Below are 14,676 nucleotides of genomic sequence, written 5' to 3'. Positions count from 1 at the left end.
CAGCAGAGGTCCCTGCTGGAATATTCTTTCACCTGCTCTTCATCTCACCTGAGCTCAGGTGACACAGGGTGTGCATTCAAAATTATTCAGACTAAATATTAATATTTAAATTGCACCCAAATCTTTTTGTACTGGTTGTTGATTTTGGTGCCTTTTGAGAAACACTTTGTAACACTGATTTTTAAATCGTCTCTGTAAATAAAGGTTATTATTATTGTCGTTATTGTCGAACAAAGACATAAAATACAAAGAAAAGCAGCAACAATAAACGTTTTATTAAGGACAAGTATATAACGATATAAATATAAATTTACTGACACGACCCTCCGACTTTGTCGTCACAAATGTCGACGCATGGCAAAGACATATAAATATTTCTATATTACTTTCTGTCGACGAAGCTCATGAACGCGCAAGTCAGGCGACACAAATCTCGATCATCCGAGGAGCGTTTGAATCCGTATGAAGACAGTTCACGGCATTCTAGAAGCCAAATTTACGAGGGAGCCTGAAGGCAGCGCCGGTAGTGTACCTGGGCAGGACCGAGGAGCCTCATTGGTCCGCCGCCGCTGGGCTGGCATCGGCGCTCCTCCGACCTGAGTCAAGTTTTCAATCGGCCGCAGAGTTTATATCCGGACTCTTCTTCTGCTCCCTACATGAAAGATGAACATCTTGAGGACGTGTAAGGAGCCATTCGGTGAGTGAAGCATTCACGTGTCTTCAAAAACTGTGGGTATTAAAAGTGTTTATTTTATTACAGCAGGTAATCGATTTATTTATACCTCTCCGCTTCACCTTGATGCGACTTATTATTTTTGTTCTAACGACTAAAATCCATTTTTTTTACCACTTTAAATATTTATAGTTTGTGAGAATTATTCAGAAAGTTGTAAATTCGATTGAGCTGATTATTTGGGAGAAAAACTGGTTTCCTCGATAGAATGGAATTTACACTTTAAATCCCGTTACCTGCAGCACATTTGTGAACCTAGTTATGAATATCATCTTAATTTAAGGAATAAAATAAATATTAACAACAAATGGGACAGATTATATCCTAATTAGTCGGAATAAAAAAAAATAATGCTCCAGTTTTCCCAGTTGGGAAACCTCTGACTGGTCAGAATTGACCAGTTAAAGTTAAACCTTCCGTCGCACCTTTAGCACCTGCGGAGGGCGGGTCAGATTAACCGGAAATGTCTTAAATGTATGAATTAGACTTTGAAGGCTGGACGCTTTGGCTCGTCCTGGTGGGCAGACGATGGAAGAAAGGGAACGTTCAGCATCCGGACCTCGGTGCCTCCGGTCTCCTCTTTCATCACGCCCGTCCTTTCCAGCATGGAAACTGTTGAACTGTCAGCAGCTCAGAGTTTGGACCCAAGTGGGATTTTATTGGCTGCTACTAATAGAAATACACTTTGGTTTTTTTATTATACTAGTATGTGATAGAAGGGTTTGGAACTGGTCACCTACCGGTGGGAGACCACAGTGAAGACCCAGAACACGCTAGAGAGACTACGTCCTCGGCTGGCCTGGGAACGCCTCGGGACCCCCCCCCCCCCCGGGAGAGCTAGAGGAAGTGGCCGGGGAAGTCTGGGCTTCCCTGCTTAGGCTGCTGCCCCTGGATAAGCAGCTGAAGATGGATGGATGGGTTTGGAACTGCCTGAATTAGCTTCCAAAAAAAACAATTTTGCTTTTTTTCCAGTACATGTCCCGTCCCCCCCCCCGTGCCCCCAACATAGTTTAAATATGAACTAAAAGCTCCACTGTAGCCTCGAACATAAAAGCGTTAGCTTTTCACCCCCGTCTGAACTTGGGGCATGAGCTCCAACATGTGATCAACAGGAGTTTGTAATCTCTGCATATCTTAATATCCCCCCCCCCCTCCCCGCCCCAGAGATAACGTAACTTTAGATCTGACAGGGACGCTTGTTATTGCAACCTCAGCAGATTGCAATTCAGCTTCCAGTCATGGGGTTAAAGCCGAAGTGCGAGGGCGAGTCGATAATGACTTCTAATCCATTCGACTCTAATCTGAATCTGTCATTAAAGGGTTCGCACACGCATTAGTGTACCGGTGTATAACACACACACACACTTTCACCGGTGCCGGTCTGGACTCGGTGCGGTTTTGCCGTTCGCCTCCGAACAAAGACTGTGCTTCATCCTTTCACACAAGACATGGGTGGCCAAAATGTAGAAAAGGTGGGTTCACCTGTGGAATTATGGCCCTAAGCGGTGTGTTATGAAGAGGTTTATATTTCATCTCTTGAACTTTATCCGGAGCGTGCAGCAACATGCCCCTGCATTCCCAGAGAGGAGGAAACAATGCTCAGCTCATCCGAGGTTCAACTTGCACTTGATATTTTGGCGACTGGCTGTGAGCCCTAATGCTAAATGCAGCTGTAGATAAAAGGGGGATGCCGACCGTGCACACATCCAGCGTGTTTACTGAGACTTCTGGTCGTTTCAGCACAGAAACCAGAAAGGGGTTCTGTTTTTACAAGCTTAAATGTTTTTTTCGTCTTCAGATTAGAGCCTGCAGGATTTCTGATACGAGCGATTCCACTAGTTTGAGACGTGAGGGTTCGCTTTTGAGACGCCGCCACCCTGCCCATCCACGTCGATGGACCCTCATTGCAAGGCGTGGATCACGTCTCTCACGTTTGGCTCCAGAATGGAAGCTCAGCTGCCGTTTAAAGAGCTCTAAACAAGCCAACACTTGGAATAGAGTCCGGAAGCGTAAAAGCAACAGACGGCAGTAAATGGCGTCACCGATGACATCACAAAAGACACGGGAGAGAGTCGGGTGCAAACGGATCTTGATTAAATTTTCTGGAAATGTTGGGAATGTTACCTGGAACAGGTGATTAAACTTTGGTGATGAATCCAGAAGAGATCCTGGATTTTGGATCACTTTGAAATTTTCGTTAACATCGCAGCCGATGACTGTAAACGCCCTAAATAAAAAATACTAGGACGTAATCCAAAAGACAGAACCGGTCCTACGTTTCAAACCCACGTCGGCAGGCGACACCTTGACCTACATACCCGACTGCTCTCTCAGGCGAACGACGCCTCACAGGCATCATGGAGGAAGCGGCCGCGCCACTTAATCCTAATTTGATATTGAGTTTCATCGTCTCCCAGTGTAACCCAAGATTGAGCAAAAGCAGGCCTTTATTTGGAGGCCTTTGGGCACAATGGCTTCACAGTGACGTTGCCCGATAAAGGCCGGGTCTTGGTATTCTCAGCGTCTGAAAAGCTGCTTTGTGCTGCTCTCCCAACTCATCCGTGAATGTGCTTGTTAAAAGTATTCCTTATCCGTGCAGAAGGCATTTGATTTAAGAGGTCATGTTGTTGCCCGGCAGTATTTAACTTCTGTCTTTCCTCATGACTGGAAGCTGGTTCGCTTCATTCCGGAACGCCGTTGGCATGACGCGGAACGCTACGAGAAGTTCTGTTTCCTGCTGTGGAGAGGTGAACGGAGGGATGCGGACGGGATTTTGGCGCGTTTTTGCATTTAATTATTTATTTATTTTTATATTTGTCTACATAATTGTCATATGTTTTTCCCTCCACCATGTCTTGATGTTTCTTTATGCTACTCTTGATTTAGAAATAAAAAAAACTTTGTGATGTCATAGTGCTGCTGTTTTGTTGTCCCTCTCCATCAACAACATGAGGAAGGACGTAACATCCAAAATGTCCCCTTTCCCCCCCCCCCAAACAGACGGAACCATCTCTGAACCCGTGGAGGACACAGACACCACCAGCTTCGTGGCCGAATTTGTGAGCGCCTTAATCTTTTTTTCCGCCATCGCCGTGTTTGTTCGAAATGCCTCAACTTGTCTTGGGCTCATTTGTTTAGCGCTGATTTCTAATTGTTCTTCCTCAGAAAGCAAAGACTTACTGTAATCTGTTAAACATGGTGAAATGACTGCGCAAGCCGTGCCGTGATTGGCTCGCGCCTCGGGGCCCGTTGAGGAACAGGTTGCAGCAGGCTGTCCCGCCTCTGCGCACGAGACAGTCATTTAATTCCACAGTTGCCCCGTTTCCGTGAACAGACTTTGCAGAACAGGCGAGCTTGTGTCTCGCAGCTTTGTTTCACGTTCTAATATTATCTCGTTTCTCTCGCAGTCCCTGGAGGCCAATTATCCGGTGCAGGTGACGGATCGCCATGGTGCGTAGAGAAAGACACAGAAACGCGTTTTACAAAGCATCCACCTACAGAATGCAGAATAAAAGCCGTTTGCATGCAGATGAAGAGGTGGAATTACCCGTGTTATAACCTTGAACGAGTCTTATTGTGACAGCAGGATGTGTTTGTTGTTTTTGTTGTTGTTCCTACAGTATTTAAATACGAGTACGCTGTCGGTAACATTCCTCCAGAAGACGCCGTCACCCTCCACCTGAGCTCCATGCCGTCTCGATACCTGAGCTCCTCCTCAGACAGAATACGACAGGTCAGGTCTTATTCTGTCGCTGCCGCCTTTGATGCATGTGTGCACACGTCAGCCCACGCTCGAGTCGTTTTTCCCTCATCGCCGTCTTGAGACCGAATCCCGCCGGGTGTCTGAGGCGTCGTTGAAACGATTCACGGAACTTGGTTTCGTATGTGCCGAGTCAAGATTTGTCTTTCGACACGTTCTCATTCATCCACGCTTTTCCAGATCTTTCTCTGTCTGCCAGAGTTTGAGACGACGGGTTTATTCTCGGTGGTTGCTATGGCAACGGCACTTCTGCTCAGCCTTCAAGAACTATTTGACCGGCATTTGTCCATGGTTTGTTCTCTTTTGAGGCTATTTAAAGTCTTCGATGACTGCGCTACATCATCGTGGGTTCAGTTCTTCTTCACTGGCTTCTCTGCAGTGAAAAAAGTCTAGAAAAACCAAAACATTTTTTACCCTAAATCATTAAACGTTTGTTGTATACATACATCTAGCATGTTGATGCAGGCATGCCGTCTATACAGCAATATTTATCTAGACTTTTGCTAATATTAGCGAGAGCGACCGTTAGCTTCAACGCTGCTTTAGCGCAGCGGCGCCCAGTCGTCTTCCTGTAAATACTAAACCTTATATAATACACTTGTAATAAATATTAAGCAATTATTACACCAATATCTACTCACCATAAAACATTTGTTGAAGTTGTGGTCTCAATAGTTGCTTCTGTCCTTCATGTTCACGTTTCTTTCTTTCATAAAATTGCTAGCCTAGCAATCTATCTGTGTGGCCCGGTAACAAATGCCTTACGGACCGGTACCGGGGCCGTGGCCTGGTGGTTGGGGACCCCGGCTTTAGCGTGTTTTGCTGCAATAGAGTGTTTTACTTTATTACTAAAGTCACTACTGCAGCATTAATCTTGGAAGAGCCAGAATAATATCAATTAGCAAAGTCTTGCTAAAAGTTGCTAACAAGGAGTTGACACAAAACACTGGTTCAGTAACTGCTATCAAAGACGTGTCATTAATAAGCGAATGGGATCTTTTTTTCATTAAAAACTCAATGCAATAAGTAATAAGACTTCTATGTGCATTTTTTTATTCACCCTGTGAACATGCAGGATGCGGTTTTCAGTTCCACTGAACTACAAGGTGCAGCTGTGAATTCTGCTAATGACAGAGCAGGAACATTGAAGGCGAAGAGAGCATCCCCGTCACTCTCTCGCTCTCTTTCTCTCAGAATTATTCGGATTAAACAGACAGTAAGAACAGTGAGAGTTTACAGACAGAATTGGTCCGTTCAGTCCGGTGTCTGTGCTGTGAAACGATTTATCCCTGCAGGCTTAGCCTCTTAATTCGCTCTCTGGTCTTGGTGCAGCTTTTGTCGAGACATGTCGAACCTGCAGGAGCCCGGGATCATTCATCACGAGCCGTTTAAGGCACATGATTTATAGACACTTGCACCTGCCACATCCATACTGCTGAAAAGTATAGAGTAACGCAGTCGTGTTCAGCGGAATGATGCATCCACCTTCTCCTCGAGCATGCAGGTGATGCCCAAAGGCAGCCATTTTTACCTCCGACAAGGAGGTGGCGTTTTTGCAGGCGTCTGTCTGTCTGTGTGTCTGCCTGTCTGTCTGTTAGCAAGATAACTCAAAGGTTTGTGAAATAAAACAACTTCTTATTCATCCATTTAATCATTTGTGTCTTAAATGTTTGCAGCCTGTTGAAGACGTTGAAGAATGCACCTGCCCGACCTCGATCTCACCAGGTATGTCTCCTCCCGCGTGAGGAGTTTGCTTCCACCTCCAAAAACATGGCCGTCTGTCTCTGTGTGCGGCGACGCATTCGGGGTGTATCCCGCCTCTCGCCCATAGCAAGCTGGGATAGGCTCCAGCAACACCCGTGACCCGCGAGACAGAAAAAAAATGGACGAACAAACAAATAAATATCTCCTCCCTTTTTAAATTGAAAGCTGTAATCAACTCAATGACGCCACCTTGTTGACGCTTCTCTGCGCTCAGACTACCCCAAAGAGCTGCAGCTCCTGGGCAGCCCCTGCGAGAAGTGCTGCTGCCCGGCGCCCCCTCCCAAGATCAGCGACCTCATGAACGACAAAGACCTCCTGGACTCGTTGCGTCTCAAACTGGATCCAAACCACTGCACCATCAAAAACTGGAAGAACTTTGCGAGTCGCTGGGGGATGAGCTATGACGAACTGACCCTGCTGGAGCACCGGACGCAGGGCTCCTTGTCCCACAGCCCCACCCAAGAGTTCCTGCTGCGCTACAACCAGAAGACGGTCACCGAGCTCACCGAACTGTGCCGCATCTACCAGCGCATCGATGTGCTGCGACTGCTGCAGAGCTGGATGGAGAAGGACTGGCCGTCGCGCTGGCAACGAGCGCTTTGACCAGGTCGACTCGCTTTATACAAGTCACTGTTGTTTTGTTTGTTTTAGCTATCAGGGCCACAAATCAGCCACGAATCTCTGGATGATATGAATTAAAAAATCAGCATGGTATCACTGTAAAAAAAACAGAAACTAATGCTCTGATAGTCAAGTCTTTTCTCACACACACTTCAGGATGGATGACTTTGGTGATGGGTGGGATGGCTGGTGCAGCGGGTGGCGCTGTTGCCTCGCAGTAAGAAGGTTCTCTCCAGTTTCCTCCAACAGCATGCAGCGTAGGCGGATCGGTTACACAACATTGTCCGTAGGTGTGAGTGTCAGCATGCGTTTGTCTTTTGTGTGCCCCCCCCCCCCCGCAATGAGCAGGCGCCTCATCCAGGGTGTGTGCCTCGCCCTTCGCCCGTAGCCAGCTGGGATTGGCTCCAGCAGACCCGCTACCCACGAGGCAGATGAAGCGGCTGCAGACCAGATATATTTGACTGAATCTTTTTTTTTTTCCGACAGTTCTCTGTGTGAAATAAACGCATACAAAAAACTGCAGGAAGCTTTAGTCATTTTAATAGAAAAGAAGCAACCCGTCCATTAAAAGCCTTGTTACAAACTGCTGCATCTGGACTCTCATTTTTACCAACTCATAAAAGTTTACCACTTAACATATAATTGTATTTGACAAACCGACTGTTGCATTTTCCATCTTTACACAAGTAAACAATCCCAACCTTGTTATATCATTTATTGAACACAAAATTAACAAATACACCAATTCTGATTTTAAGATCTCTAAGGTTAAGTAATTTTAAAATCTTTAAGGTTAAGTAATGCACTTATTGGAAACTGCTTAATGGGATCATTAAGTCATTTGCTGAGTAAAACGTTTCCAAATCAGCCGTGTAGAAAAGAAACTTGCATAAATAACAGTAATATACATATAATAAATTGGGTTACCGAGAGTTACCACGCTCGAAAGACACTGTAGCTGGCATTAACTGCAGAAAAGTGACAAATCGAGTCGGTATTTACGTGTCTGGGCTGCGGCCTTGCAGGAAGTAATCAGCATCTCGCTCCTTGATTTAGGACGAGCATGTTGGAGAGGCTCGCCGACAATTTCTCGTTTTCATTCGACGTCGACATGCCAGGTGCGACCTGGCTAGTTGGCGAGCCCGAGGCCGAGGCGGACTTCTCTTTCGCCATTCTCAGTCTCTCCATGATGTCGATTTTCTCTCCCCTGATTGACGGCTGATTGACGACCGGTAAGCGGACTCCTTTGCTGACAACATAGTCCTTTGCCTCGGTGTCGATCTTCGCTGAGGAAAAGATGTCGCCAATTCCTCCGCTGCCGTTAAAGACGTTCTTGGGCAGGTTGTGGCTTTTGAAGGACGGAACCGCCATCTCAGCGTTAGTTGCGTCGGTTTCAGGGTCGATGCCGTTCCCCTCTTCAGTTTCTGGACTGGACTTGTGTCCCCATTTGAAAGGCCATTTCATCTTAGATTTGGGGGTGCTTTTACCTTCGGTCAAATCGATCTGAGGGGAGTTGGTCTTCACGTCCGGAGCAGAGGCATTGATCTTAGGTAAACCGAATCCTGCTTCGACACCGGGAGCGTTGACCTTCACATCAGGTGAGAGTCCAAGCTTGGCACTGGCACCAGCCTCTGGAGTTTGTATTCCAGGCCCTGAAAGGTTCAACTTGGGAAGCTTAAATTTGGATTTTTCAAGATTAGCATCTAATTTTGGAGCTTGCGCACCAATTTTGGGTCCATTGATATCTCCCGCTACGTTAGGAACAGAGAAATTGCCCCCGCTGACATTTGGTGCCTTTATTCCAGACTCAACTGAAGGATTAACACTCGGACTTTCTACGTCAGGGCGTGATAAACCAAAATTTGGAAAATTGAAATGAGGCAGCTTGGGCCTTTCAAGACTGGCATCTAATTTTGGAGCTCCCACATCTATTTTGGAATCTCTGGAATACTTTGGAACAGAGACGTTGGCATTAGCTGTCGGATTTTCTATGTTGACATTTGGGCCATTTATTCCAGACTGAACTGTTGGATTAACAATCGGGCTCGAAAGGCCCGGAAGCTTGAAATTAGGCAATTTAAAGTCACCCATATTAGAATCCAAACCTAGACCTGAGGGCTTTACTTCGGCACCAGGTGCTGGGAGTTTTGGCGCATTCAAGTTGAAGTCGCCTTTTGGTAAATCCAGATTTGCTCCATTTACATCCAATTTGGGCAAATTAAGGCCAGCTTCAGCACTTGGATCAGGAACATTTGCTTTTGGCCCTGAGAAACCAAACATTGGTAAATTAAGTCCAATTGGATTTAAATTTCCACCCGAGACTCCGACACCTGCATCTGGAAGGTCCACATTAGGACCATTGATACCAGCGTTTGGCAGATTCACGTCCACATTTGGTTTGTCCATGTTTGTTTTGAAGTCTGTATCCAATTCAGGACCATCGATTTTTGGCAGTTTGGGTTTCTTTAGTTTGAGTTTAGGAAATTTCATCCCACCAGAAGGTGAGTCAACGTGCACATTTGGAACGTTGACATCAGCATTTGGCAAATTGATATTGGGATCTAGATTTCCGATCCCACCACCAATTTTGGGCGCTGAAAAATTTACGTTAGGTGTGCTCATATTCACACCGGGTGCATCTACATCCGGCAACTTTGGGTTCAAGTCAGCCTTCGGACCATTCAACCCGCCAAATGTGGGTTTCTTGAAGTTAAACCATCTGGATGCTCCGGACGGGCCTTCAACACCTGGAGCACCAAGGTCAAGACTTGCATCTGGTACAGCTACACCACCATCAATTGTTGGAGCAGAGAGATTCACATCTGGGGCAGCAACAGCAGCGTCAACATCGAGATCTGGACCTGCAACCTTTGGAGCCGAGATCGAACGCCTTGGGAATTTAAGATTGGGCATTTTAAAACTGAACTTCCCAGTTGTCGGTTCCGTTTCTAGAGATGGGGCTTTAACATGCAAATCCTGTTGGGGTATGTTTAAACCAAAGTTGGGAGCATTTAGTGATGCGTCTGGCGGGGCAACACTGACTTCCGGAGCTTTCAGTTCAGCATCCGGAACTGGGGGTCTCACCTTCGGCCCAAAAAGCTCAAACTTGGGCTTCTTGACTGTCGGTAATCTGATTTCACCAGAATGCGCACCAATGTCTCCGTCCAACGCATTAAGGTCAACATCTGGAGCAGATAACCCACCTCCCACGGTTGGCAGAGAGACGCGAGCGTCTGCTGTGCTGAGGTCTGCATTTAAATCGGGCGGGGAGCCATGAGTATTGGGTTTCCACAAATTGAAATTGGGCCAGTTTAAGCTCCCTGACGGAGTCTCCACACCTTCTGTTTTGACATCCAAATTTGGAAGGTCAGCTTTTGGTAGACCCAGCGTCGCATTCGGAGCATTCAGGTCAGTTTTGATGTTCGGGGAAGAGAGATTTAAACCGGGCGTGTTCAGGCTTGGGTCGAGGTCAGCTTTTGGAGCTTTGCGTTTCTTCCATCTCCGGTGAGGCCAGTTAATTCTGCCAGATGGGGCCTCTATATCCATGTTTGTGTTTGGTATGCCTACATTAGGGCCTTTAATATCAGCTGTGGGCAAACTTACATTTGCATTTGGGGCACGAACTCCTCCCTCTACTTCTGGTGTGTTCAGGTTTCCATCTAAATTCAGATCAGCTTTCGGGGCATTCAATTTATGTTTCTTCAACCTGAGATGTGGCCATTTGATTCCTGCAGTTTGGGGCTCAATCTCAAGATCTGGGGATTTTACATCTAGATTGGGGCCTGCGATGTCACCTTTGGGTAGGGAGAAGTCCGCATCTGGTGCAGCCAGATTCCCCTGGAATGTCGGTGCAGATAGGCTGGCGTCGGGTAAGGAGAGGTCTGGTTTTGCACCTGATGCTTTAACTTTGGGAAGTTTTAGATGCAATTTTTCCTGCAGCCACTTCAATTTTCCAGGTGATGCCTCAATGCCAGCATTTGGAATTTCCAAATTTCCATCCGGACCACTCAGACCGACATTTGGCAAATTCAGGTCCAGATTTTCACTCTTCAGATCCATCTTCGGATCTGCCAAATTGATTTTTGGTGCAGCTAGATTTCCACTGACAGAAGGGAGATCTATCCCACCAGACGGATCCAAATCTGGTTTGAAGCCTGGCATCGAGAACTTTGGTGCAGTGTAGCCCACATTTCCCTTTTTCATTTTTGGAGGGTCAAACTGGGGAGGGGAGACACTGACATTCGGCGCTTTGACGGCGCCATCTAGGCCTCCGTTCAGTCTGGCGGAGGGTATTCCAACATCTGCTGAAGGACTGCCGAGACTGGGAAGGTCTCCATTGAGAGTGGGGCCACTAATTTTATCCCCTAACCCCAGAAAGGCATTTAGCTTGCCGCTCTGGCTGCCAGTGGAAACAGCGGGTGCCTCAGCTGATGCATCCAGATCCTTACTTAGGTTGAGCATCTGTTGGCAATAGAGTGATAAACACATAGATTAAGACTGATGATGTAATGGCATCATAGACGGCCAAGACCATTTCATATTTAAAATGGTCAAATTCAACTTTACTCAATGCCTCCTACTAAATAAAACATAGCATTCACCACAGGAGGTTTTCTAAAGTCCCGCAAACCGCAGGTCATGTTTGGATTTTTTTTTTTATTCAGTTCTGATGGCAGGTAAACCCTGTGTGGCGGCGGCTAACTTTAAACCACCAGGAAGAATGTAGACAGGAGTGGAGTTAATCGATAACATGTTATAAATATTAACGCTGCACTACACAACCCGTCAGGCCGGGTATTTTCCTTCTTATGTGCGTCCATGCACAGAGTTTCTGTTTTGCATTGTCAGGCTGCATTTCATTCTCCCGGCCTCCAGGCCGGGTCACAGTCCCCGGCGTGCGTCTTGTTCACACCAGCCACACCTTTCCTGGATGTCTCAACCATGAATCAAGACGTCTTGAAACAGAGACGCCTTTTGTTTCCGTTCAATTGACGGCGTCACACCGAAGCAGCGCCCAAAATGTAAAAAAATGCTTTCATGTTCCCGTAAAATCTTCATCTCGACACACGTCGGCGTTTCGGCCTCCTCCAAGGCCCAATGGTTTCTTTCAAATAAACCAAGCACTTAAAAAAATCTAAATCAAATGAAGCAAGATAATAAATAAGATCAAAATCATTGATCCGTCTCTTTAGACGGATCCATTCCAGAATTCGGCGGCTCCTTTTTGGCTCACATCCCCATCTCTGAGTACAATTTCCACACACAGCAAAATAAAAAGCCTAATTTGTAATATAAAAAAAAAAAAGAGGCATCTGAAACGAGGCATTTATGAAACCGTCTACCATTTTCTGAACGCATTACCTCTGTAGGGCTCCTGAGGCGTAATCCCTTCGAGCCAATGCCGACGCCGGGGTCCCGATTCGTCTTCGTCTCAACCTTCATGTTGCTCTCGTACGGCTTCAGGACCTGCAGGATCTCCTGGAGGTCATTTCTCTTCAGGTGGTCCAGATGTATCGTGGCTGCCATCGTCTCAGCCTCTGGAACGAGCGGAAAGCACAGCCAGTGTTTCCTCCGGTCATTTAGCAGCGGTTGAATCCTCCGAAACGAGAGCAAGAACAAGGCCGTCTTTGCCTTTACCTGCTTGCAGGTCAGCTTTTGCACCGAGCACTCCGTCTGGGATTCCTTTAACGGCAGAGTCGCCCAGGAAGAGGTTTCCCAACTGGCTGTCAACATTCTGTGGTCAAAGGAGATTTAACAATATACAAAATAATTAACGAAAACTAGTTACTCCACTATTTTTAAGTCAATAATTTCAATTTCTTGATCTGGATGTCATCTTTTTCATACTTACCATAACTTCTTGCGTGTATTTACATCCACATGTTATCGATTAAGAGCGAAATAGTAAAACCGTGGACGGGTGAAGCCGCAGGAATCTGTGAGAGAAAGAAAAGCCAACGTTAGCTTGCTCTGTTGATGATGATGATGATGATGATGCTTCAATCTTTGACAGAACTACGCTGGAGGGAAGACGCAGAGCTTGAACCCTGCCCTTGCTTCAGTCTATAAATCCTGATCTAAGGTGGACGCCACGCTTTGCATCCCCTTCGGTGCCAGACGGTTCCATCCAAGTGAACCCGACTGCTAAATATCAGAGCGGCGTCTTTATTCTAGACGTTTAAAGTCCTTTCCATCGGCAGAGACGGCCTCTTAGGAACGACGCCCACACGCCACCTCACGCTTCAGGAATTCCGAGCCTCATGCCAGTTCTGTTCGGGAGGAATGCTAAACCAGTCGGTCGGGATGCATTCTGGCTGGCGTGGCCTCACCGCTCAGCCCCCGCGCATGCGCTCCTTTCCCAGCCACGCCCCGATGTCTTCACCTGTCAACCTCCTGCAAGCTTTTGCAATGTTGGGATGTGCCAAAAAACAAGCTGCACGTTGAGACGAGGATGTTTTTCTGTGGCTGTAAACAAAAAAACCATCCGAATGACGCCAAGCAAAAACACAGCCGGTCAACACTTTAACTGCGTTAACGCAACGGAAGGCCAATTAGGGCCTCAGAGAGAAACAGCTCAGCAGTCACAAAAGCTTCAGGCTTGTGGCCGAAAGGTCGGCGGCGGTTCACCGTGCAACAGAACCCGGGTAACAACAGGCGTCTTCAAATGCATCCCTCCATCGGGACAGATTACAGACGGAACTCTAAATATTCCACAATCGGACTACCCGACTGGGATTACATTCATTTACAAAGAAACGGCTTCCCGAACTTCCCGAACTGGACAGTGACGGGACGCGCTCGCTTCCTTCTACACCTTCGCTGTCAGTAGCGACGTTTTCACCACGCAGCAGGTAAAGACACAAACATCAGGTCATCAGACCCCGCCTGCATGGGCTTCATTGCAAGCCATTCCATTTAGTTTCAACTCATTCCCCCCCCTCCCAGATCAACCTGAAATATCCGCCGCGAATCAGAGCCGGGGACTCCCTGCCAACGTGGGGAAAAGCGACACTAGAATCATTCCGGTTTAAATCTCAGTCTGCTTTCAATGATCTCATCGGGCAGCGAAAGGCGGCGCACGAACGGCGAAGGTCTCACCGTTCCACAGCTTCCAGAGGCGAGTCCACCAAAAAGCAAACCCCCCCCCTGTGGAGAGAAGTCGTCCTTGGCGTGCCGCTGCCGCTCTGTCAGGCAGGTCGGGATGGATCTGTCAGTTTAAGCTTAAAGGCAGCCAGGAGAACAGGTTCGGCCGCATCAGCACCGCCTCTCGCAGCGCCCCTCTTCCAAATGACAGACGTCACAGAGCGCTCTGCAGGACGTCGGCAGCCGAAACCCGACTGGAAGGCAGAAGAGACAGATGCCACTCCTATTTTAACAGGACGAACCAGCTGCAGGCCGTCACCAGCACTTCGTGCTGCCTCCATTCTGCCACCCGATCGCTCTTTACCTGAATGAAACTCTGAGATTGTGTCCAAGGATCAGAACACTGCAAGTGCACATTCACAAGGACAACAAATTGTTTGAGTAGCGAAGGTTTTATTCTCCACCGAATAGGAGAATAAAGCAAAGCGAGTTTCCGCCAGTCGGCCGCTTATCGTTAGACTGGGAAGAAATGGAACGACTGGGGAAGCACTTTGATGCAGAACCAGATCAAAGGGCCTTTTTTTTTTGCTTCACACAGAGAACCCGGACGGCAGCGATGTTAACGGCAAACATTGAAAGTTAATGAAAACAAAGCGTCATAAAGCTCTAGTTAGATGAATGAGTTTTATATTCCTTTAAAGTGGATGCTCGTCAT

General features: G+C 47.1%; 1 protein-coding gene across 1 annotated transcript; it reads left to right on the top strand.

The window, feature by feature from the left end:
• Positions 1–574: 574 nt before the first annotated feature.
• Positions 575–7,097, top strand: edaradd (EDAR-associated death domain). Its single transcript, XM_068741246.1, has 6 exons — positions 575–697; positions 3,734–3,792; positions 4,141–4,183; positions 4,354–4,466; positions 6,170–6,218; positions 6,472–7,097. Exons 1-6 carry the CDS (start codon positions 664–666, stop codon positions 6,858–6,860), a joined length of 687 nt encoding a protein of 228 aa, XP_068597347.1. The 5' UTR covers positions 575–663; the 3' UTR covers positions 6,861–7,097.
• Positions 7,098–14,676: the final 7,579 nt, after the last annotated feature.

The sequence above is a fragment of the Brachionichthys hirsutus genome, chromosome 7, assembly GCF_040956055.1.
Source record: "Brachionichthys hirsutus isolate HB-005 chromosome 7, CSIRO-AGI_Bhir_v1, whole genome shotgun sequence".
NCBI classification, from domain to species: domain Eukaryota; kingdom Metazoa; phylum Chordata; class Actinopteri; order Lophiiformes; family Brachionichthyidae; genus Brachionichthys; species Brachionichthys hirsutus.
This window is presented reverse-complemented; position numbering and strand designations above follow the sequence as displayed.

Coding starts and splice junctions, on each gene's coding strand:
- edaradd (XM_068741246.1), top strand. CDS start 664: ATGAACATCTTGAGGACGTGTAAGGAGCCATTCG. Junction 3,793..4,140: donor CCAGCTTCGTGGCCGAATTT/GTGAGCGCCTTA, acceptor TTTCTCTCGCAG/TCCCTGGAGGCCAATTATCC. Junction 6,219..6,471: donor CCCGACCTCGATCTCACCAG/GTATGTCTCCTC, acceptor CTCTGCGCTCAG/ACTACCCCAAAGAGCTGCAG.